The sequence below is a fragment of the Phaethon aethereus genome (genome assembly GCF_964289735.1).
Source record: "Phaethon aethereus genome assembly, chromosome: 19".
In the NCBI taxonomy this organism is placed as follows: Eukaryota; Metazoa; Chordata; class Aves; order Phaethontiformes; family Phaethontidae; genus Phaethon; species Phaethon aethereus.
Genome location: NC_138595.1, coordinates 6,642,060 through 6,666,019, shown reverse-complemented (window position 1 = coordinate 6,666,019; position 23,960 = coordinate 6,642,060). Strand labels below are relative to the sequence as shown.

Sequence of the window (23,960 nt, the reverse complement as noted above, 5' to 3'; positions counted from 1 at the left end):
ACACCATATCATACATTCAACACAACAATCAGCAAACCGGTTAATCCAAATTAGCTCATTCCACTTTATTGTTCATTCTTCCATTTTGTGCTAAATTAATTCGCAGCTGTAAGTTGTATCACATCTGTAGCGGCTATAACAGGAATCAAGCCATGAGGAGGACGATAGTGTGAATATATGAACTAACAAGATATCAGACAGCTTTAGACTTTATTACTGAAGCTTTTTTTTCTCCATTCATAGGTCAGTTATTGTCAGATGTTCTTCAGCAACCTTGTTCTGAAGGCTTAGGCTAGACCTGAAAGGTAAGAAGTTAATCACAGTTAATCGCGGTAAGTTTTGAATCCCTAAACAGCAGGTGGTCTCACTTGCTGTAAAGCAGATGTACGTTAAGGTGTTCCCTCTCCCCTCATCGATTTCCTGGGACATGTTAAACCGCGGAGTTCAGCAGTCCACCTGGACACCGGTGTTTGGCAGTTTCCTTTCTCCCATGTCAGGATGGTTTGTCAGCAGTGCCAAGTGGGCGCTTGCTACAGGCCAGCATTGCGATGCTGATTCTCCAAGCCTGCTGCCACCACTTTCCCAAACCATCAGCTTCAGTCCATGCACCAGCACAAAAGCTTCATAATTCATCCTCTCTCCACCCCATCACCTCCAGCTACATGTACAGGACCACAACAGGAAGCCAAACAGAACAGCAGCTTCCTTTAACTGACTTCAGTGTATGTGCTCTGTATCGACCCCCATTCTTTACTGGATGGATTGAAAGCAAAACAGGACATTCCCACAATAATTGTACTGATTAGCACAGTTAGTAGCGTTCTGGTAGCACCATCTACTTACCATTAGCAAACCTGCATTGCTTCAGTACTTCGCTGAAGCCCTCGCACAGCTTGAGGTCAGTCTGGTTCTGCGCACACTCCAGGAATTGTTTCATTTCATACTGGCAAGGAGCAAATTGCGACTGCTGCTGCTGGTAGGCAGGCTGAGCTGCCTGGGGCTCCTGAAATGGCAGACACCTCCATAAGCACCCTTTCAACAGCTCTAGCCCCAGTACTGCTTGCTGCGTATTTCTTCCCCGTGTTTTAGTCAAAATGTTCATGTTACTTTTTAAATGGAAAACAAGTAACGGGCTGAAGTACAAAATAGTTTCCAGCAGTGGCATGACATATTCTGAACAGTTTTTAAAGTTACAGACACCTGGGCAACTCTGGATAGCACCTGGGCAACTCTGGATAGCACCTGGGCAACTCTGGATAGCACCTGGGCAACTCTGGATAGCACCTGGGCAACTCTGGATAGCACCTGGGCAACTCTGGATAGCACCTGGGCAACTCTGGATAGCACCTGGGCAACTCTGGATAGCACCTGGGCAACTCTGGATAGCACCTGGGCAACTCTGGATAGCACCTGGGCAACTCTGGATAGCACCTGGGCAACTCTGGATAGCACCTGGGCAACTCTGGATAGCACCTGGGCAACTCTGGATAGCACCTGGGCAACTCTGGATAGCACCTGGGCAACTCTGGATAGCACCTGGGCAACTCTGGATAGCACCTGGGCAACTCTGGATAGCACCTGGGCAACTCTGGATAGCACCTGGGCAACTCTGGATAGCACCTGGGCAACTCTGGATAGCACCTGGGCAAGGTAACACCATCATCTTAATGTCTGATGAGCACAAAAAGGTCTTGCAATAAATCTTACCATCAGCAGACCTGCAACAAGGAAGTCCTGTCTGAATCAGAGAGGTACTATAGTATAAAACAACACTCACACCCTACCAGAAGCACATATCACACATATATCTCTTTGAACTACTTTTAAGATACTCACGATGATTGTGGAAGTTACCCCAGCTTTCTGAGCCATGATTTGTGTGATCTTTATGTCTATTGCAATTACATCAGCCTATACATAACAGATGTCCCAAGTTAACGGTGCCTCATTAGTTGGTGTCCAGTTGTGCTTTGTCTTACCTGATAAGTAATATCAGGCCTTGCAGCTTCAGAGCTGCTTCCTCCACCAAATCCTCCTGTAAGCGCATGACCTATGGTATGGCCTACAGCAGAGCCTACAGCAACTCCAGCAGCGGTTGTAGCCATCTGTGCCATCAGACCAGGCTGCTTTGGTGCAGGAGCAGCCACAGCAGAAGGAGGTGCCGCTGCTGGGACAGGCGCCCGAGCAGCAGGCGCCGGGGATGCAGCTCTCATTTGTGGTGCCCGACTGCAAAGACAAGAGAAACCTCACATCATCACTCCAAACACAAAGCGGGCAGAGGCCACATAGTTCCAGGGCGCAAACATTTGCAGTGCCTCCTTGTCACACCCTGCGCACTGATGCCAAGAACTCAAACGTTCTAGCGAGTGATTTATGCACAACAGGGTCAGGTTTATGGGCTTCTTTTTGGCTCTTTTACCCCCACGCCCCAAAGGACTGCGTTATTTTGCGAGAAATGAGATATAACCTAAAAGGGGCAGATTAAATAGGGCTTTAACGCGCAGGCACCGGATGGCCAGGCTCTGCAGCCCAGCGAGCGCTGAGGAGATCCACTTTCATCCTCGCAAACCACCGACCCCGCTACAACCGAGCTCAAAGCAGCCGGCTCCCCTCCTCCCCGCCCCGGAGCGTCACCCAATCCCGGAATGGCGGAAAAGCCTTCGCCGCCTGCGGCCTACACGGGGGCGGGGAAGGGAAGGAGGGAAGGGGCCCAGCGGCCCTCACCTGGCGGGGGGCGCCACGCGAGACGTGCGGCTCCGGCTGCCCCTCGGCATGGCGGCGGGTGAGGCGAGGTTTGCTGAGGCGAGACGAGGAGAGAAGCACCGACCCTGCGCCGCCGCCTCTGAAGGTCACCCGACACCCGCCGCGCGCGCTTGCGTCACTGCCGCAACGCCACACGCAGGGGGGCGGGGGCTGCGCAAGCCCCGCCCCTTCCGCCACCCGCCTGAGGCGCTGCCCCGGAGCGGGAAACGGCGGTTTGAGGGTGGCGGCGGGTCCTTCTGTAAAAAATAAACCGCGTTTAAACGTGCGCTTGCCCTGTGAGACTCGTTCTCGCTGGAGCAGCTCAGAAGCAGCGCGGGAGACCCCGTGAAGGAGCCTCCAGAAGCCCTTCAGCCTTTCACAGGGTTGCTGAGTTTCACCTGAGTGCTGGCGTTCAGCGCAATGCACCCCAAAATGGAGCGAGGGCACCTCCTGCCCCCCGCGGCCCCATGCCACGGGGCCGTCTGCCTGGGCTGGCACGTGCTCTTCGGGTTTGTGTTTCAAGACACTGTCCGTATTTTGAGGGATGTCTTTTAAATTTTAATTTATTTATTAATATAAAAATTAATTTATTATTTTTATGCACAGCAGCTTTAACACAGGATACACCATGACGCTGTCATGGTCGCCGGTCGATCCAGCAAGGCTTGACTCCATCTCGGCTGTCCCTGGAGTTCCGCACACCTGAATCAGCATTTGGAAGGTGGCTGCCTTTTTTGGGGGGAAAAAGGCAAAAAAGCTGGGAAGGTTGGAAACATACTGACAGACGGCTTGAAAAGACTGGTATTGCATATTCTAGGGAGGGGAACACAATAAAAATAGCAGATGGAAGAGAATAAATAAAGTCAAGCCTTCTACCGCGTAGTCACGATACAAGATCCAGAGCTGTTAAAGTGAACAGCACCACACTTACTTTGTTAACTGGAAGTTCTTTAGACAAAACAAATTATTTTTGGAATCTGCTGTGGGTTATGAACCTTAGCAGAGCTTTAGAAAAGATTGAGTCATTTAATAACGATAAGGAGAAGGACACAAGTATTTTCATATAACTTGGAATATAATTAAAATATAGTCCTTAAAGTTTACTACCTCAGTCCAAATATACCAGAGGTTAAATGGTTCTGCTGAAATCTGATCCCTATTTACTTAGTTAATGCAGCACACAAGTTGTTTGTGGTTTTTTTCTTGATCTGAAACCCACTGAAAATATTAGACCTCATGAGTTAATAAACTCTCAAATTGGGCTCAACAGAAAGTCAAACAACTCCGTTTCCCATTGTAAGCAAGCACCTTGCTTTTTATCCTTAAGAATACATACAGACACGTTCATCTGCAAAAGGCGATTGCTGCCCTGCAACATCATCACTTCATTATAAAGCTGTTATCATGACAAAAATTGTTTCAGTTTGTTTTTTTTTTTCAGTTATAAGGGTGGTAGCTACGGAAGACCAGTCATTTCAACATCTTGTATGTAAGGGTATGTAACTATTGTCTGATAAAGGAAGTGTGAATATTGTGATCTTATATAGCAATTATAGTCCAAAAGCAAAGCTTCGGTCAGAAAAGCAGTTGCTGTTAAAGTAAAAATTATTAGGAGATAAATATAAACAGTATATCAATTATAACAATGTATGGAGACCTTATTGTGGCCTTTCAATACTTAAAGGAGGCTTATAAGAAAAATGGGGACAGACTTTTGAGCAGGGCCTGTTGCGAAGGGGTGATGGTTTTAAGCTAAAAGAGGGTAGATTCAGACTAGATATAAGGAAGAAATTTTTCACAATGAGGGTGGTGAAACCCTGGCACAGGTTGCCCAGAGAGCTGGTCGATGCCCCGTCCCTGGAAACGTTCCAGGTCAGGCTGGACGGGGCTCTGAGCAACCTGCTCCAGCTGAAGATGTCCCTGCTCACTGCAGGGGATTGGACTAGATGGCCTTGAAAGGTCCCTTCCAACCCAAAGAGTCTATGATTCTATGATTCTATGATTCTATGATCATATTCAGAACAGCGGCATCCATGTAAGTTCAGACTGCTGGCATTGCTGCAGGAGCTTGTCTCTGCACACATCTTCTCTCTAGTTCTTTTACTCTTGGCCTCCTTCCATTTGGCTGCTTCCTCAGCAGCTCTGGGTTTGGGGTTTTGTCAAATGCCTGGAAGCATTATGAGTTTTGCACTCCAGACAGACAGTAATTCACTTCAGATTTGGCACTTTCTCTCCTGCGGTTGGCCCAGGATGGCAGTGGATAGCTCCTGGAGCAAGGGGAGCTCAGAGCCTGGCCGGGCAGGGCAGAACTCAGCCCTGCTCCTCTATTCACTGCTGCCATCCTGAGTGGTGCTTCCAGCACCCAGCGTCTCATGGCATCCCTTTGGTTGACAAAAAGGAAAAGCTTTGAGGAGACCTTGTCTTATTTAAGGGGTAACCTATAAATATGTGAGACAGGGTGATTTCTTTTCCTGCAGCTTTAGTACATCTGTTATTTTTTCTGTTGCCTCTTCTGTCTCGGTTGTCTCCACTCCTTTCCCATTGTCCCTCTCCCCTTGTTCCCACTGATAGCAGAAGGCACAGTGTAGACAGCAGGAGATTTTTAATTTAGTTATATGCTAGCTAGAGGTCAAACAACTAATTTCTTAATTAATGGTTTTCACAACTCTAATAGTTTTCAATTTCTCTTTTTTGCTGGCAGAGGGATTCCTTCTTGTTGCTGAAGTCATTTTGCAACACATCTCCCTCTGAATTCGTTTTGTTTTGCAGAACAATGAAGGCATGGACGGCATTGCTGGTGGTATGAATGCTGCCATTGTGTGTTGTCGTCCTGCCTTCCTTGGGAAAACTGGCAGAGCTTCGTTTTGTGCTGACTCGCTCTTCCATCTGTTGATGCCCGGCAATAATGTGCGTATAAGGAAACGGAGAAGGGAAGGAGTAGCTGGCAATAATGTGCGTATAAGGAAACGGAGAAGGGAAGGAGTAGCTGGTGGCCATCCTCACAATAAAGCAATAATGGCGGTTAGGGTAGGTGTTTACAGTAAGCAAAGATTATTTTATCTTCAGCTACCAGATGACTTTTGTGTTGGTAGACAGAGATACTAGCTGGTTTCTTAAACTACAGCCAGACAGGTATTGATGCTACTTTTGATAGAAACCAGAGACATACGAAAGAAAGAAGATCCAGCCCCGATTGCCTTTGGTCGTATCCCTCCAATTCTGAGTAGTGCTATTGACTCACAGGTCTGCCGGCTATATTTAGAGGTGTGATACGAATGAGAGCCTAGATCTGTGAAACAGATGACGGAATCCCATTGCTCAAGTGCGAAGCCTGTTTTCTTCCAAAGGCAAGGCTGAGAGGGGCTTGGAGGAATCCATTGACAGCTGATCTGGAGCCAGGCAGAGCACTAGGCTATGGTGTGCGCTAGAAAAAACAAACTTTTTATGCGCTTTTTGTATCACTTGTCCAAATTAAGCCTCCCAGAAAGTCTCAGGGTAAACTGAGAGCATTAATAGGCCCTCAGCAAGGTCCCTCTGCACAGGAGGCACCAGCTGGGCTTTGTGTGGCTGCAGGCTGTGGCGGTTTGGCTCATTCTCTCAAAAATCGCGGAAAAACCTGGAGCACTTACTGGGGTACCTGTCTGAGAGACCAGGTCGCCTTAGCTATAAATGAAAGGGCACATCAGCCGTGCCGGGTGTCGTAGCACTCCCCGGAACAGCCCAGATCCCGCCCCCTCCCGCGGCCCAGACCTGAGGAAAAGGGGAAAACGGGTTTTGCTGCTGAAATCCGGGCGGGGGGGCGGGCCAGCCCGGGACGGGGGCGGGGCGTCCTGCAGTGTCGCCTGTTGGCCGCCAGGCGGCGTGATAACCGCCCGCGGCGCCACGCCCCCTGTCTCCCGCCCTGGCCTGACGTGACGTCGTCGCGGAGCGCCACGTCCGGCGCGGTCGGCAGGGCGGGGCTAAAGGGACGCGCCCGCCCAGCGAACCAATGGGGTGTAGGCGCGCGTGCGCGGCTGGTCGGCGCCGGGCGCGCGTCGCGGGCTGAGGCGGAGGGAGGGGGTAAGATGGCGGCGCCCGTCCTGCTGCGAGTGTCGGTGCCGCGCTGGGAGCGGGTGGCCCGCTCCGTGGTGTGCGCGGCCGGCATCCTGCTCTCCCTCTACGCCTGCCATCTGGAGCGGGAGAAGGGCCGCGACCTCCACTACCAGGCCCTGTGCGACCTCAGCGAGCGGGTCCGCTGCTCCGCCGCCATCACCTCCAGGTGAGGCGGGGATAGGACCCGTCGCCGCCGCCTCTAGGCCGCCGCGGGGAGAAGGGACTGTGGGCTCGGGAAGCGGTGGGGCCGGGCCCCGGAGCGCTGCCTCCGGTGCCTCGGGCACTGAGGCGGCGGCTGCTGGGGGTCCGGTCCGGCTCTTTGAGGGGGGCGGCGGCGGGCGGGCTTAGCCGAGCATACGGGCGGCAGGAGCCTGCGGCTGCGGGCCAGGGCTCGTCCCGGTGAGGGCTTGCCTCCGGCGCAGAGCGGGCTGGGCAACTGGGCCCGTGCTGGGGGCCACAGGGCAGGCAGGCCGAGGAGGGGCTCTTAGAGCTCCCGGGGCTCCCGGTTTAGGCAGCCCCTTCGCTGGAGGGCTGGGCTGGGACGGCTTTTTTTTTGAGATCACTGCGGGCTGGAGGGTGAGGCACCCGCAATTTCTGTGTTGTAATCAATGCCAATTAGCTAGCGTGACAGGCATTTTGGTGGCAAATGCACGTTAGACTGAAATGCTGTAGGTGTGACTAGTGGATGAGGCCAACATAAACATGTACAATTGTCAGTGATTGGCTTTGGGTGGTTTTAATTGGAGTATCTGAATTGCTTTTTCATTATTATGTTGCCTGGCAGCACAGAAGATTGTCTTCATGATACAAAGGAAGTGCTTAATTTGAGAGAGATTTGTGTGCCTCAGCAGCATATTTTACAGGTTTCCTGTCAGTAATTACTTTAACAGTTGTTTTCTAAAGGCCAGTGGTTCTGATTTCTGTTAGGAGAGTCGCTGTATAAGTTTTAATATGCTGCTAGCTTGACTTGTTGTCAAGTAACTAGTTGATTGAATTACAATAACAAAGAGACTTAACCTGCTGTGTAGTTACAAGTGCCACCAGTATAAACATGCTACAAGAAATACTTTCAGGTGTAATCTAGCTAAGAAACTCTCCTAAAAGCATATTTGAAAGTATTTCAACTAAAGAAATTAAGATGGTTTGTCGGCAATCTCCAAATGGCTCTGTGCATATATGTGTGTGTGTGTGTATATAGGCAAATAAAGACATATGCAAAGGTAACTACTGGTAAGGAGCTGGAAAGGGGAGGGTTTTCATTCTTCATCAAATGTATCTGTTAAATGCTTCCTTTTTTCTTAATGAGAATTTTGTCATTATCATGTTAGTGCCTTCAGCTGAATAAGTACTTCAGATTTTTTAATATTTTTTTTCCCCTATCAGTGCAACCAGCATAAAAGCTGTCATGGTTTTTATAAAGATACTTGCTGTATTATCGTAACAAGCCAATGGGGGAGAATATGCCCACACTCTGTCAAAGTGGAAGCTGCTTAAATTGTTTAGGCAAAACATACAGGGACCTCTTATTCTTAAAACCACTTCTGTGGTGACAGGAGTGGGATTGTGTTATGTTGCAGAGAGATGTATATCTACAGATGTCTGAAAGGAGACTCTTGTGATTGAATGAGGACTTTAACTCTGCTTTTCTGTCTGTAATCAGATAATCTTTAGTTTGTGAAGGTGCTTTTTCGTGTCTGTTTGAAAAGTGTCCTGAAATCAGAAGTTTCAATCTAAACAGGAAGAAGACTTCAACAAACTTGCCATATAACTTAACTTAGAAATTAAAATTATATATAGGCTACTGAGGTTAAACCATGTGAGTATTGTCAGTAATCTAAATTTTACCACAGCTATAGAGGTAAAAAGTGAATAATAGGGACTTAAGCACCAAAGTAGCCTCTGTAGTAGTCTGTTCTTGTATAGTATTTGTTCTTCATTAGCTTTTTATTGTTACTGCAAATACTTCTATTGAGACAGGGAATTTGAAGTAATAGTTTTAATGCAAGTTTACTAAATGTTTTGAAGAAGTAAAATAATTCCAATTATATCTTTAGGTATTTCTAATTATGGAATAATGCTTGGTAATTATAGTGTTCATTAGTAATGCTGCAGCTGAACTGTTGAGAGTATGCCATGGTAAGACCTGCAAATACTTTACTGTAGGAATACTATATAATAATACGAACAGATAGGGATAAAATCAGCTAAAATCTCACTAGCAGTTGCTAGGAGAATCATGCTTAAAGACTGAGATATTGCAGATGTCAGAGTAGCTCATGATAATTAGAGCAGGTGGTAAAAGGAGTTGTGGAAAAGGAGTGTGCAAGTTCTGTTCAGTCAAACCATATTTGGAGAAGAATGTGCTTTCAACACTGTACAGGACACAGACAAAAAAGGACTATTGCTTTAAAACTAAGGCAAGAGGGCAAGCTATTAAACTTTGAAGTAAAAATAACGTTGAAAGAAATTAATCTCATTTCCCATGTTGCCTCAGCTCCCTATCCATTGGTCATTCTCTCTTCCTCTCTCCAGTTGAATATTCCTTGTTACTACCGCACGTCACCGAAGTTTCTCTGAAGCTTGGTTTCTAAAAGGAACTTTTAACTACGATTTAGATTTCACCGGGATAGCAGAGTTTCAAATACGGTGTTCTAGCATTTTCACATGTAATGCAGATTTCACTTTCAAGTCTTTCTTTTCTCATTAAGCTATTACACTGGTGATCATAAATTATTTGATTAGCTGTTTAGCAGAGTTAAATGGGTGACAAACTTGTACTTAGTGGCTTTTACTGGCTTCTAGAGTGTTCATTCAGTTTTGTGACTTTTTATTTATGCTAGATTTACTGGAACTAATGGAATTTGGAATGTAACAATTCTCACATTTTGAGTGTTGACTCCAGCAGTAGGCTGAACCTTGAAAAGCACATCATGGTGTTGGGATTAATTTTAACTGTATAGAATAATTAGAATAAATTAATGTATTCTTCCCAGAGCTGAGTTACTTTGGAACTAAGTTCTGGTCTTTGGGGAGGGTTGGGTTTTGGGGTTTTTTTTTCCACTAATAAGCTGTTAGTATTTCCAAGTCTTGCTTTTAAGCTAAATCTGGTATTGGCACAATAATGAGAATAGAATTATTGTAAAGATTACCAGCGTGCAGAGGGAGGAGCATGGAAAATCTTATATCAGAGACTGAGTCATCCAGAAGATTATGTTGGAGAGAGACCTTCCTACCATTCTTTATGCAAAATAATAATGGTCAACGTACTTCAAACTTTTATCATGGGGAAAGTTCACGAAATAGTTTAGAAAGAAAAAAAAAACAGCCAAGGACTGTATAATGACCAAGAAGGGATAAAGGAAGGTATTAGGGAGATGCATAATGTTTTCATTTGGCAGTTGCTCTGGGTGTTTTAAGTGAATTGCTCTCTTATATTTGGGAATGATTAAGTGGCAAGAATGGCTTTGTTTATAATGAAACTGGCTTATAGTTGTTCCTGAATAATCTTCTAGGTTTTGCTGTTATAATAGTTTCATAGAGGGAATTAAACTAATAGACAAGTTTCAAGTAATATGGATAGTGGTATGGCTTAAAATAAAATGTGACATTTAAGAGATAATGCAGAGACCCTGAGCTTTTTGCTTTGTTCTTTTGCATGCCCTGGGAGTCTTTTGGGTTTTCTCATATGTTTCTACTTTGTCCTGATTAATTTAAGGTTCCTGCAGAGCAGATGAGTGGATGGCTCTTCTTGAAGAAAGTTTTGTAGCCTGGCATGTGTTAATGCTGCAACAACTTTTAATACAGACTTAAGATAGCTGGCATGAATGACCAAAGGGCACATGTCGCTGTATATCTTTAGCAATCTTTGTAGCTTTCAGCCAGCTGTGCAAGTGAAGGGGTTTGGAAATAGTCAGTATTGATCTAGGTTAACATCTTTAGCTGGCTTACTGAAGAAGTTCTAGAGTCAAAACATGATTTTAAGAATTGGTGTTGTTCTGGATATAAATTGATAGATGACGTATTTAAGGGATGCCCTGTTCTGAACTTTATGCTAATGTGCAAGATTGTCATCTTGTATTTGAGCCACTCTGAAATGCTGGTTCTGAAAAAGTCTAATATGCATGTCTGCCTTAACGTCTTCTAGTGGATGCACCAAAATAATAATCTGGTAGTTCTTGAAAATATAGATCTGTAAAAAAATTTGCATGTATTGTGGACAGATGTGTGCAGATGTCACAGGCCACACTTGGCAAATCCAGTAAGACAACTGCACAACTGTAGTATTATTGGATTGTTCTGCTCACCTTCATAAATCATTTATAGAGTGAATTTAGACCTGTATAAATGTTATGTTTGAATTGCTTAGTCTTGTGACATAGTACTTCAACACTATGTTGTGTGAGTTATGCTATGTTATGCTGTTGTAGAGCTTTTTCTTCTGCAGAGCGGGCATGCAATTATGCTATAAGATATTGCAGTTAAAACTTTGACCAGTGCTGGTTTTTCAGTGAAGTACACCTTGCCAGAACTATTGTTCTGGTCCATCTTTATAGAGTGCAGACCGTAACAGAGATCAAGTTGACAAGAACAACCCCATTACCTAAGGAAATGGGACATGGAAGAAAACTCCTCTGATCTCCTCGCTAACCTGATGTTTATATTGCAGGTTCCTGTTCAGTTCTGTTGTGGGGCAGTTCCTGTAAACTTGATGTCTTTCAAGTTTGCTTGATTCCAGGTTAAGAACATTATATAGCTGTTATCTTTCATACTAATGGTAAGTTTCCCATGTGCCAGCATTTTTTTTTATTGCTGTACTGGCAAGCAAGTGTTCAGATGTGTTTGAGATTGACAGCTGCAGTTATTAGTGACTGATGTAAGGTGAGGAATGGTAAAGGTAGCTTGATACAGATATTATAAAAGGGGAAGCTTGTTTAATCCCTTCTTGTGAACCAGCATAGGCAAATGATGCTCATGTGCTTTCTTGAAATTTTACTAGTTTTCTAAGTCTCTGCTAGTCAGTAATTTCTCTAACCTGAGACATTGTTTTTGTTAGGCATCTTGGACTCTGTATAGAAAAAGACAGAAGTTCGATTAAACTGCTAAAGGGCAGTATGTGGAGCAGCTGGTTGTCCTTGAACAGGAATCATATTTGTGTTTCTTGGGCTACCAAAACAGTTTACATAAAAATGTGGTTACATAAAAATGTGTTAGCAGGTGTAATTGTGCTTTTTCAGTTATTCTGTAGCAGGGATTCATTGTTTTTCTGTCTGAGGGAAGGTTTGAAGATCTCTAGTATGTTGATTGGGCAGGGGGAAATCAGTGTAGACAGAGTCCATCTAGTGTGTCAAGCACTTTGCTTCAGCAGGATTTGGAGTGCTGTAGGTTCAAGATGATGGTGAATTGGCATAGCTGTAGCTAGATGAGTGTGATACAAGTTTTACAGCTAAGGATACGGAGCCAAAAAAAAGTGTAAACAACTTGAGTCCAAGAAAGGTTGTATTATCCTGCTTTTTTAGCTTGGTTTCTGAGAATATTTTGTCTTTGTGTGTTGTGTATTAATAATTTTATCATTTTTCATTTTTATGGCAAAATTTAACAAAGGATACAAGTTACTAGAGTTTTCTAGAAACGGATTCAGTGCTGGAGGGGAAGGGGATTCAAAGTAATACCTCTGCTGAAGGGGAAAAAAAACCTGCTGTGTGAGCTAAGGTTATCAGTCCCATTTGGTTGGCCAGGCAGCACATGTGCAAATAGGACTCAGAGATAATGGACTTGATTGGGGAGGCAAGGTGCAGAGGCTGGAGGGTGTGAGCTGGGAGGGGTCTGGTTATTCTGTGTGCTGGGCAAGGAAGGTGTTTCAGGAACATTTGTAGAAAACCAGCTTCATTACTTCTAAAGCAAGTGGTTCCCAAAGCAGCAGAAGCTGATAGTTCAAGTGATTTTTGTCTCATCTTCTTAATGGAAAATTGATTATTTAATACTGCAGTCTGATATAATATGTAGTGGCTGAGGCACATCTTTTGTAAAATACAGCAGAACCCTTGCTACGTGAGGGTTTTTGCAACTTTTCAGTGATCTGATCTCGAACACATGTATTTTCGCTTTTCATAAATATATCATTTCTAGCTTGACTGGAATTTGTAACAGGCCATAGAATTAGTTAGCTGGATGCAAAGTAAATTTAATAAAGTGCGTGTAGTTCAAATTCGGACCTCATTTATGATAGCTTAATAGAAGAGATTGTGTAGAAGGAATACAATGCTGTTGGCTTGTAGCTTGAATAACCAGTGCTTCTGTAAAGACTGCTATAAAATAATTAACCAATGTTGGCTTGAGATTTTGCTGATCTAGACACTGAGATTTTTTCAGACTCTTTCTGAGGTAGAGCTGGAGGGTATCTAGAACAAAATTTAATTTGTTTATGGTAAATACTGCTAATAAATTTGAACATAAAATTAAGTGAATCAAAAATTTTGAGCACTCTTGGCAAGCTTACAAATGGGAATTTTTAATCTCCTTTCTTGTGGCTTGTAATTGAAGGCTTTTACTTAATTTATTAAAACTGTTAGTGGCATAAACAACCTTGTAAGCATGGACTAGGGTTAATCCAAAATCCTCTAGTGAAGCTGTGAAGAAGCTGCAACCAAAGTTTCTTAACATTGCTAAGTACTCACATGCTCCACACCCTTTGACCTTTATATGAGCTTTTCACTGAAGGCGATGTGTGAGCATAGGCCAGCTTTACTCCCCCCCTGAGCATTTTCATTCAGTACCATAACTTATCTCAGAAGTCAGATGACATTTAAGGAAATGTGCATGTCACTTGTCAAGTGCAAGCTTTTTTTAGAAAATTGTATTTATTTGTAACCCTATTTCCTCAGGGTTACAAAGTGATAAATGGTGCTTGTTGATAACAAAATAATGTTTATGGGGTGAAAAATAATCCTGAAATGGGGGGCTTTAAGTAATCCACTACTACTCCTCAGGAAACAAAACTTGAGCTCTTCACTTAGTTCTCTGAAAATAGGATCTTTTTTTATTGATTGCCTATTTTATTGCAGCGGACCTAAAAATTGAGGGAGTGAAATGTGTTGGAAAACCTGCTGCTGCACAGATGTAGAGTGTTCTCAGATTTTGAATCATGCATATCATTTAATAATCTGGTCTCCTGAAGGATTTGATAGCATTTTCAACCAGACATTTAGGAGACTAGAATGTGAACTGGGAAGTATGATATGTGTGCTTTTTTCCAAGGCATCTGCTAGTCGCTCAGGTCAGAGACATGGTACTGTAGCTAGCTGGACTTGGACCTGATCTAGCATGGTTATTTTCATGTTAAGATGAATACATGCTAGTTATTTCTTTTCCTGACATGAGAACTAAGGATTGCCAAGTGAAATTGAGGTGATGTGATTCTGGAATTCATCACTGGGGGATGTTGTTGTGGTCAAAAGTTTGTGTTCAGAAAGCATCTAGGTACATTTAGGAAGGTTTCAAGGGAGGCTACTGAGTGTGTTGATGCAGGTGAAACCCCAGCTAAGAAGTTTCTTGAGCTGATTATTAACTTAATGATAATTGAGGTCAAGGAGGGCATCTTAGGGAATGATCTCTCTGTAAAAGCCCTTAAAAACATCTCCTGCAGGTAACTGTCATAATTGGGGTGCTTGGTTAGAAAAAAACAGTATAGCATTTCTTACAGAGAGTGGATGAGATAATCTGACTCCTGGCTAAATACATAATTTTTTTCTTTGACAGGCTTGGAATTTCTGTTGCTTTTTGAGCTAATACTGATAACTCTTACAGCGTTTAACTTGTTGTTTACTTGTCCTTTAAAATGACTGAGATACTAGTGTACTGCATGAGGTTCTCTTGGTTGCCCTTCTGCCAGTGGTATTGTCTCTGCTAAATTACAGTAAAATGTTTGGGGTTAAAGTGTACTCCCATAATACACTGTTCTGGAACATAGAGGATGTTCATAATTATGCAAAAGAGGTAATGATTTAACAGTATATGATTTTATTGGAGATATGTCACTTGTGGATTAAAATGACCTCAGTTGTTCTTGTCTTCCTCTCAAGAAGTGTCAAGTGCATGTAAATATGGCTTTAAACTTCTAAAAATGCAACACTTCTAAGCTTTGTTAAATATCACAAACCAAAAGGGACACTGTTTAGAGCATGGATAATAATTTTCAAGACCTTCTTTTGATATAAGGTAATGCACATTGGAGTAAAAGTCACTGTAGTATTCCATTTTAGATGTTAGGAAACTCCATGAACAGTTCTAAACACTTTGTCCTGGATTTCTTGAATCACTATTCTGAAAACTTTTAAAACTTCCTTGAAGTTAGTTCAGATTGCCTTTTTTTCCAGTCTTTTAATAGGAGTGAAACTTGGGTGTGGCAAAAGTAGGCTTGCCACATGTGTTTGTCATAGTGCTCTGAATCACGCAGGGTGACTTCATGATTTTCACAACAGAACACTTGACTCCTTCAGGAATGGGGAGCCACAAGTCAGTACCAGGAAAAAGTTGGTGATGTTGGACTGCACTTTTTTTCCTTGCTGTGCAAGCAAATCTTTAATTAGTGCAGTTCATTTTACTTAACATTCTGTATCCAAAAAGTGGATCCATGTTAACAATAGTTCTTGTAAATTATATTCTTTGTAAGAAAGGCAAGTTCCATGAAGAACTTCTGAGCAGTTTATAGTCCTTCTTACTGATGTTTTATTTCTTGAAGTTTATTCTATTGTCAGGACTGCAATCTTTCTTGCTGTTTGCAGTATGCTTTTAGACGTTCAAATTTATCATCTCAGGTGTGATTTGCATTATTTTGGTGTGAGAAGGAAGATTATCATACTCAGTCTTCTTCCTCCAATTGTTTGCAAAAGTTCTTGGTTCATTGTGCATTTTAGTGGGTTTTGGGACCTCCTTGACAGAATTAGGAGATGATTTAGCCTCTTCAGTAGAGAAATTGATGGAAATACAAATACACAAAGTGTAAATATTCTGCTGTTCAATTTGATGCAGAAAACTTCCTCACACTTCAAACCTTATAAGGCTGGGAAAAGTGCGTCGTCTTAAACCATAGGCTTCTTAGCTGTCTTGAAGTGTGTGGAATAAGATGTGAGATTAGAGCTGTACTCCATGGACTGAAAGTTAATACTTGATGTCCTTAAAGCTGCTACAAGGCCAACCAAGATACTTAATGAGCTGTTGCATGTGGAAAAAGCTTTCACCATGCTCTGACCTTCTTGCAGCTATGAACAGATCACTTGGGGACACTGACTGTCAGGAAGGACTTGAACTTGTTATCTTTCCTTTAGCAACACTTTATTTGCTTGCAGAGTAACTGTAGGCTGAGATTCTGCAGTCTGAAATTTCAGATGTTTTAAGCTTGAGTTTGCTCTTAAACACAGCAGGATCTCATGAGCATCAGAAGTGAGAGTGTACAGCTAGGGCAGGGAAAGGGTAGGAATTCAGCATCCTGCAGTTACTTTGAGCTAGGCTAATTTTGAACCACAGACTTCGGCACACTTTCAGTTATGCTGTGTAGTCTCTTGGTAAGGAAAGCCTGAATGTGTTCAAATAGAGTTTAATGTCACCCTACAAAGAATTCTCCCTTGGAGAATAAATTGCACCTGTGGATAGTAAGCTGAAGTATCTATAAATGTGGTTATACAGAAAAATAAAAATAGACTATTAAATGCATAATGATGGTACCTTTAATACATTTGTCTGGCTCTTTAATACTGCATTTGGTAGCTGGACAGCATGAGACAATTGCTACATGTGCTGTCACCATCTTAACAAAGTAAGGCTAAAAAATAAACAGTTCTTAGTTAAAATCCAGATAACAGTGTGTGAGAGGAAACTCATCATAGCTGAGATTCTTTGGAACTTGCAGTATTTCTTTATATTGTTTGCTTATGTATTGTTGCATGGTGTTTGGCTTTTTTTAAATCCCTCACTCTTGGAAGCATGGCTCCCTTAGCTGTGAAGTGCTGCACTCACATCTCTACAGCTGCTTTTCCAGATCTTTGGTGTCCATCCTTGATACTGCTTCTCCCACGAACTATACTATACGCTAACTGGGACCATGTGCCTTCGTATGCTGCAGGGAGGATGTGTAATCAGCCTTGTCCCTCATGGTTTGCATAGCCCCAAACTTGTACCTCGGATGACTGCAGGGATCGAGGCAGCATTGCACTGCTCCTCCAGCAGCTAATGTTGTGTCTTTCTGACCCTTCGCAGCTCTGGGCTGCAAGGCACCTGGTAAAGCAAGTGTTGGTCTTTTCTGTTCTGCCTTGGAGCTTTATATTTGCACATAAGTTTCACTTCAGTCATTTACAAGATTTGAGGCCAAATTGGTTGAAAGTAGGTTTTGGGTTTTTACTGTTTATGCGGTAAACATGCTTTCTAGGAATTGGTACCTAATTCTCTGCTTAGTTTATTGGGGAGAAGAGCACAAGACTTGGGTATAATAGTTAATTGTAGACAGTTACTGAGTTTGAATTAAAATTATTAATTTGCATAAATTTTGAAAATATTGCACAAATGGCTGACATTATGAAGAGATTAACCAATCTCTTTTGGAGATGGTATTAAATTGTACTTATTGTGGTACCTTTCTCGTATGAGGGAACTGCTTGTAATGTGGTGGTAGCCTTTCACTGGTCTCAGATGTATGGTGAAGTATATCAGCAATGTTCCTGTAGTGTGCACAGAGCAAACCTGTGCTGTGTCTTGGTTTGGTAGAACCATCACCTCTAGTACAAGCAGCTAGTACAACTAGCACTAAGGTGCTAGATCAAAATGCCAGACTGTGCAAGGGATCCAACAAATGAGGTCTGTGAAACTTTTTAAGTACTATCCCCAGCTTGTCTGCTTGACAGATTTGGGTTCCTCCTGAGGTGTTAGACTGATCAGGAGCAGCTGACGTGCAAACATATGTTCTGATTTGCTTGCTCTGATGCCAGCCAGGTAAGTGCTGGCGGAGCTGGTAACAACTAATGACCAAGTTGCACCATTTTCCCTCAGCTGTATAGTGAGCATGTGTCCAACTTACAGTGGTGGAGAGAAGTACTAAAGCTATCGTTGGAGCAAGAAAGTGTTTATTTGACAAAAGAGCTTTAAACTACAACCCTAGGAAGCAGACATGGTATTTGGTGAAGTTACAACTGTGTGAACTTGGTAGTTTCTGGTGTGTCAATAACTTTAATCAGCAATGTGTGGGGTAAAGTTGTACCAAGTGCACCCCCTGTTGCAAGTGGCTTGGTTGTCCAAGATAACCCTGAACTTCATACAGGACTGCAGTGGTCATGTCGGAAGATATGTATCTTTCTTCCCCCTAGCCCCCAGTGATGAATTAAAAATGCTGATACAAAGCAATAACTGCCCAAATACAAGTTAATTAGTTTCACTGTTTTACAGATGGGGTCGAGGATTCGGTCTGTTGGGTTCCATCTTTGGAAAGGACAGTGCAATAAATCAGTCAAACAGTGTTTTTGGACTCGTGTTTTATATACTACAAATGCTACTTGGTAAGTATTAATTCAGTTTAGAGCCTAAAGTATGTAACAGGTCTGTGGTGATGAAAGAGGAGTGTGTTACACATTGCGCAATCTGCAAGAGACCAGATAAATGCATGTGATTTTTATCTTTCTTTTAGCACCAGTCTAATGATACACCTGTCCACGGGGCTTAAAAACCCAACTGATAGCAAGAGCAATTGCATTTTCTCCTGCTCTGCTATTAATAATATAAGTGTCAAGACAGTTGCTGCACTGGTATTTTTACTTAAATATATTTAGCATTGGATTGCACGATAGAAAAGAGAGGAAATAAAAATGGAATTGAAAAGCTTTGAAGGAGTAATAGAGATAACAGGCAAAAAAGTGCATGAAATGTAATGTATACATATTTCTTCATAACTCTGTGGTCTGCTGTAAAGTTATTGATAGATATAACTTGACCAACCTGTAACTTTCCCATAACTCAGGAATACAGAAGATGGTAAATACTACACATACTTCTTATCAAAGGACTGTCGTACAGAACCTAGAAGCTTCCCTCCAAATAGCGATTTGTCAGCCATCTTGAACTCATGGTACTTTAAACAGACTTTTACGTAATACAAACTTGCTGAGTAGCCTTCAGTTTGAATTAGAGTGCTTAGGCTTTTTGCTTTGTGTGGAAGGGGGGAATGAGAGCAGCAGTAGTAACTTTCTCTCTCTTGTTGCAGGTATGACAGCAAGTGCAGTAGCAGCTCTAATCCTCATGACATCCTCCATAGTGTCTGTAGTAGGGTCATTGTACTTGGCATACATTCTGTACTTCGTGCTGAAGGAATTTTGCATTGTCTGCGTCATCACATATTTGCTGAACTTCATTCTCTTTATCATCAACTACAAACGACTAGTTTATTTGAACGAGGCCTGGAAACGGCAGCTCCAACCCAAACAGGAATAATGCCTGTTTGAACTTTTGACTGACAGTCTGAAGACCCAACTTCCATTAAGTTTATTTTGCAGTAATTTTTTATTCTCCATATCAGCCACTTTCCCTGAGAATCATAACTGAATTTTTAATTATAAATTTGAAGGGGCCCTAGATAATTTTTTTGTGCTAATCTTCAATTTAAATGTGGTTGTGAAAGAAAGCTCTAATACAATCAAAGACAAGCTTTAACTTTACTTTGAAGGAATTTTAGCCACAACAAAACCTAGACTCTCTCTCTTCCCCCTCCACTTGTGAAGTGGGTAACACTTGCTATAAAATATCCTGTATATAAATTCAGGTATAACAAGATGTGATCATGACATTAAATATTCTAGACTAGCATTACCATATTTAATGTTGCCATGTTTACAGTATGTGTATTACTTTTCTTTTTTAGCTGATGGACTTAGATTTGGCTAGGACTTCTACTGTAAATAAAATTAGAAATATTTGTTTCATCCCTGGAAAACTCACTGTACAATCAGTTTTGTTAGCCTAGGAGCTGTCAGAATGTTCAGCTAATAGTCAACTGACATGATGAAAGAAGTGACCTCTATAGAGAACAGCGTGTTGCTGCACTCACTGCTAGTGCTTTCAGAAGAATGATGGTTGGGTTTTGTTCCGTTTTTAATTTTTTTTTCCTCCAGTAATGAAAATGGAACTAAAGCTGAAACCTGAAGTATGTTTGTTAAACCACAACTTCATTAATTTCTGTATGGAATGAAAATAGCTTAATGTGGTCAATAGAAAGCTGCCACCAGGATATTATATACAGACTGGGGGTTGGTGTATCAAAGAGTGTTCTTTGAAAGGACTTAATTTCCATGTAGAGCTGTTTTGATTTTTAAACTGTGGTCAGCCAGCCAGTGTTACTAATGTTTGATGTTACATGAATGCTGCAGTATAGAATTGCAGTTTGCAGTGGAAACCACAGTTAACCAAGTAGTGCACTGAAGAAGCAGTTACTTAATTGATCTTCGTCAGGATCTTTGGTTTGTGCTATATTGGGAAATGAACTTTAGGCCTGACACACATAAAATCCCTTGGAAGGGCAACCTGTTTAGTGGGATAAGTAAGTAAATGTGCTCCTGAAAATGAAATGTGATATAGTGCTATCATTGCTCTTTCTAATAACTAATTGAAAAAAAAAAAAATTAAACTTCAGATTTAAACAAAGGAACAGAATTGTAAATGATGTTTGTGCACTCAGTATTCTAAGGCTGAATGTTAAAAGTGCCTTCTGTCTTAAAATCTTAAACCAAATAATTTGTGTTGAACTTGGCAGGCAGAAGTGTCCTTCCTCTAAAAATGAACAAACAAACAAAATTCCCAGCAAACTTGCTGGGTATAGAAGAGTATTAAGAGATCTATTTTAGTTTTTAGACTGAGAAGTGGTAGCAATATTGTTTCAGTTAACCTAAATCAATGCAATAGAAGGTTGATGATGCAATTCGGAAGAGTAAAATACTTGTGTTTCAGACTCTGTGACACCAAAATGTATAGGTTCAGCTACTTTCTGTAACTGGTGCTGTGCTGCTTTTTGCCCTTGTCAGCTTCTAAATATGAAGAACTCCAGCTGCGTACCCACTTATTTAAAGAATTAGTTTAAATAATTGTAGGATTTTTTCTTAAACATGAATGTCAGAGACACACTTGTGTTGTATGGCTAAGTGGATTATAAACACTAAGTTGCTGAGGATAAACTTGACTGTGAAACATACAGTGTTCTGTAGAGAAAATAGAATTTTTAGATTGAATTCACAAAATAGTATTTAAATTACTACTGAAGTAATTTTCTGGTTTGTATCAAGGATGTAGGTGGAAACTGCTTTAATGTATAGAGTTCTGTGGTATGAGTAACATCTGTTGCATGTAACACTAAATTACTTGTCCCTCTTGTCTAACAGTTTTAGACAACAATTCATTAAATGCATTTTGTATTGACCAGAGTATAGTTAAAGCTTGTCTTGATGTTTAGTTCTGTCTCAAATGCCTTGAACTTTGATATGAGGGGAGTGAATGGTGTTAAACTGGTCCCTCAAGGCTTTACTTTGTTCTCTTACAAGCCTTGAGGCAATATCTCTGTTTAATATGTTGTATAGATTTATTTTGATGCATTCCTGTGACCTACACTAAGGCATCTTTTCATCAAAGGAAGAGGTGAACACGTGCTGCCTGAAATGGTTAGTCGCAGTGCTAATATCTCAGAACAAGCAGCAATGGAGACAAGTATAATCAATGAATACTTGGTCCAATTTCTGGGTGTAATGCACACCGTGGAAAAAAAGAAGGCAAAAAGCCCCATCAGCTGAAAGTATAGGTGTTGACTAACTTCACTGTGTCTTGTGCTTGTCTGTGTGGGCATAGTCTGTTAATTGAGTTTGTTTAGTAAAATTGTTTAGGGACAGATTTTTCAGCAGTTGTGTCTGCAGTCCTTGTTTGCGTGCACATAGGGATCAAATGGAAATTGAGTTTGGTCTCTGGAAAAACTTGCAGCTACACTTTGTGCACGAACTTGCAAATCTGATCCTTAGTTGTGAACTCTCTTGTCTTGTGTGCTCTTCTTGCAGTTACTTTTTACTGGAAGTGATTTGCTAGAAATGGCCCTAACTCTTCTACTTTCTCTTCTGTGCTTCAGAAATGCAGTTGGCCTGAATAAAGGGCAAAATAATCTTAGCTGTAGAAATTCGGACCTTTTTGCTTCCAGTTCTTTGACTCTTTCCTCGTTGCTCCCAGTGCTAGAAACAGCTTATTTCTTCCAGTAAAATAGCTCAGGTTACAATTAGTAATGTGATGGAAATGAGACGAGTGCTTCATGCAACTGCTTCCCTGCTGCCCCCAGCCAAAACAAGTGTCATGGCAAATGTGTGGTTGGTATTAATTTGAGCCTTACAAATCCGAAGGCGAATTCTGAGAAATCTTGAGGATACAAGAGTATAGGTAAAAAATGCTAGTCTGGCAGAGGGGTGGGTGGGGCAGTATCATCACACAGATTGTGGTTGTGGTTTCGACACACATGAAAATGGACGGGGAAAAAAATTATAATCTGCAACAGTGGTTCTGAATTTGGGCTTCTCCCCCCTGCTCCTGGCTCTCAGAAGTTCTGCAGGGAGGGGCAGATTGGAAAGGCAAAAGAACTTCATCCCGAAACCTGCTTAGGAATTAAACATTCCTGAAATCCTCTTACTGTAAGGTACTTGCTACTCTTAAGGCCAACGAAGCATTCAAGTCTTGTTTAGGAAACAGATGTTCTTGGAAGTTTCTTACTGTAAAGTGTTTGCAACACTAAGGCCAATGAAACATTCCCTACCACCTTTGATATCTAAAGTGAGAACAAATCTCCGCTTAGATTTCTGCATACTGTAGTATGCATTTGTCTTCTGCTGTACAGAGTCTCTCGATTGTTCAAAAAGATCGGTGAGGTGCTTCAGGCAGCACTTGATGCTCCTAATTTATATGGGCTAAAGTCAGAGAGATCCAATAGCTTTTGTTCTGCCAATGTTGTTTAAATGTGGTCTAGACAAAACTGGTCCAGAAAAGATTTAAGTATTCTGTTACCATAAAACTGTATTAAGCATGGCCTAAATATTAGGTGTTTGTTCTGTATAGTATGTTCCACCAACTATTTATTACTAGTGCTTTAAACTCCAAATTAAACACCCATTTAAATGGAGTCATTGGGCAGATGTTCCTTTTATAGGTTGAGAGATTCTCTATTGGAGGTTTAGGAAACAATTTTGCTAATAGGTAAAACAATGTAAATATGTACGAATTCTATTTGTTGCACATAACTTTTTGGTATAAAAAATAAATGTAGAAATTACCTGTGGACGTCTTGCTGCAATCATTCTTATGCTGCATTCATGCAGTCCAAACATAAGAGCTTGAATGAACCCAGAGGCCTTTTTGGACTCAGTCTGAGCCTTAGAAACTGTTTTTAAAGTCAGTACTGTAATTCTGTTTCTAGAAATATACTAAGTTATGATTTTTTTTTTAAGATGTGTGTTAGCAGTAGAAGGGTTAAAGCACTTGAGTCCCCAGAGATACCGGTTTGTAGAATTTCTGCAGCTTCATTGTGTCCTGCTGAATGTTGTGTGCACATGGGTGTGTAAAGGTTGAGCAGCATTGAGTTGAGGCTTTAACTGTTTACAGTTCTTTAAGCAACATGCAAAAAAACCCTGCTAAGTATGTTATTTTTATGACTTCCTGCTTTCCTTGGTTCTGTAAGTCTGCTTTAACACCACTCCAACAAGATCACAAAGTATCTGGAAACTGCTGTGTGTTTTCCTGGATTTGGAGGGGAGGGAGGGAGCTTTTGGGGAAGGGTTGGGTAGGCAGCTTGGGTTTACAATTGCACTGAACTGTTAAGAACGAGCAGGAACTAAGACTCTGCAATGTGTGCTTACCATACATGTGGATATTAAACTTTGCATCTGTTTTGTTGGACTGATTCTCTTCTGCACCCGCAAGCCCTGTGTGTTATCATGGGGATCTGAGCCCTAGTTTGTAACGCGTTAATGTCAAATCTTTATCTGTATTTTGATGTGGCAGCTGTTGGTATGTCATGTCGTTTGAAATGGGGAAGAAAATGGTTTAAAAAAAATTATGTCTAGAGAGCGAGAAGCTGA

General features: G+C 42.0%; 2 protein-coding genes across 2 annotated transcripts; one reads left to right on the top strand and one right to left on the bottom strand.

Moving 5' to 3' along the window:
• Positions 1–90: 90 nt before the first annotated feature.
• Positions 91–2,834, bottom strand: CHCHD2 (coiled-coil-helix-coiled-coil-helix domain containing 2). Its single transcript, XM_082008690.1, has 4 exons — positions 2,725–2,834; positions 1,980–2,226; positions 844–1,003; positions 91–298 (listed from the first exon to the last, which is right to left on the bottom strand). The coding sequence occupies exons 1-4, from the start codon at positions 2,772–2,774 to the stop codon at positions 288–290; spliced, it is 468 nt and encodes a 155-aa protein (XP_081864816.1). The 5' UTR covers positions 2,775–2,834; the 3' UTR covers positions 91–287.
• Positions 2,835–6,806: 3,972 nt separating this feature from the next.
• Positions 6,807–19,302, top strand: VKORC1L1 (vitamin K epoxide reductase complex subunit 1 like 1; the record flags this gene model as incomplete). The annotated part of the gene is made up of 3 exons (XM_082008633.1): positions 6,807–7,000; positions 18,265–18,374; positions 19,076–19,302. The coding sequence occupies 3 exons, from the start codon at positions 6,807–6,809 to the stop codon at positions 19,300–19,302; spliced, it is 531 nt and encodes a 176-aa protein (XP_081864759.1).
• Between the last annotated feature and the right edge of the window lie 4,658 nt (positions 19,303–23,960).

What these genes read in the sequence shown, in the direction of transcription:
- CHCHD2 (XM_082008690.1), bottom strand. Translation starts at nt 2,774, where the DNA reads ATGCCGAGGGGCAGCCGGAGCCGCACGTCTCGCGTGGCGCCCCCCGCC. An exon ending in CGCGTGGCGCCCCCCGCCAG is followed by an intron (nt 2,227 to 2,724) that starts GTGAGGGCCGCT and finishes TTGTCTTTGCAG; the next exon opens with TCGGGCACCACAAATGAGAG. An exon ending in GGCCTGATATTACTTATCAG is followed by an intron (nt 1,004 to 1,979) that starts GTAAGACAAAGC and finishes CTGCCATTTCAG; the next exon opens with GAGCCCCAGGCAGCTCAGCC.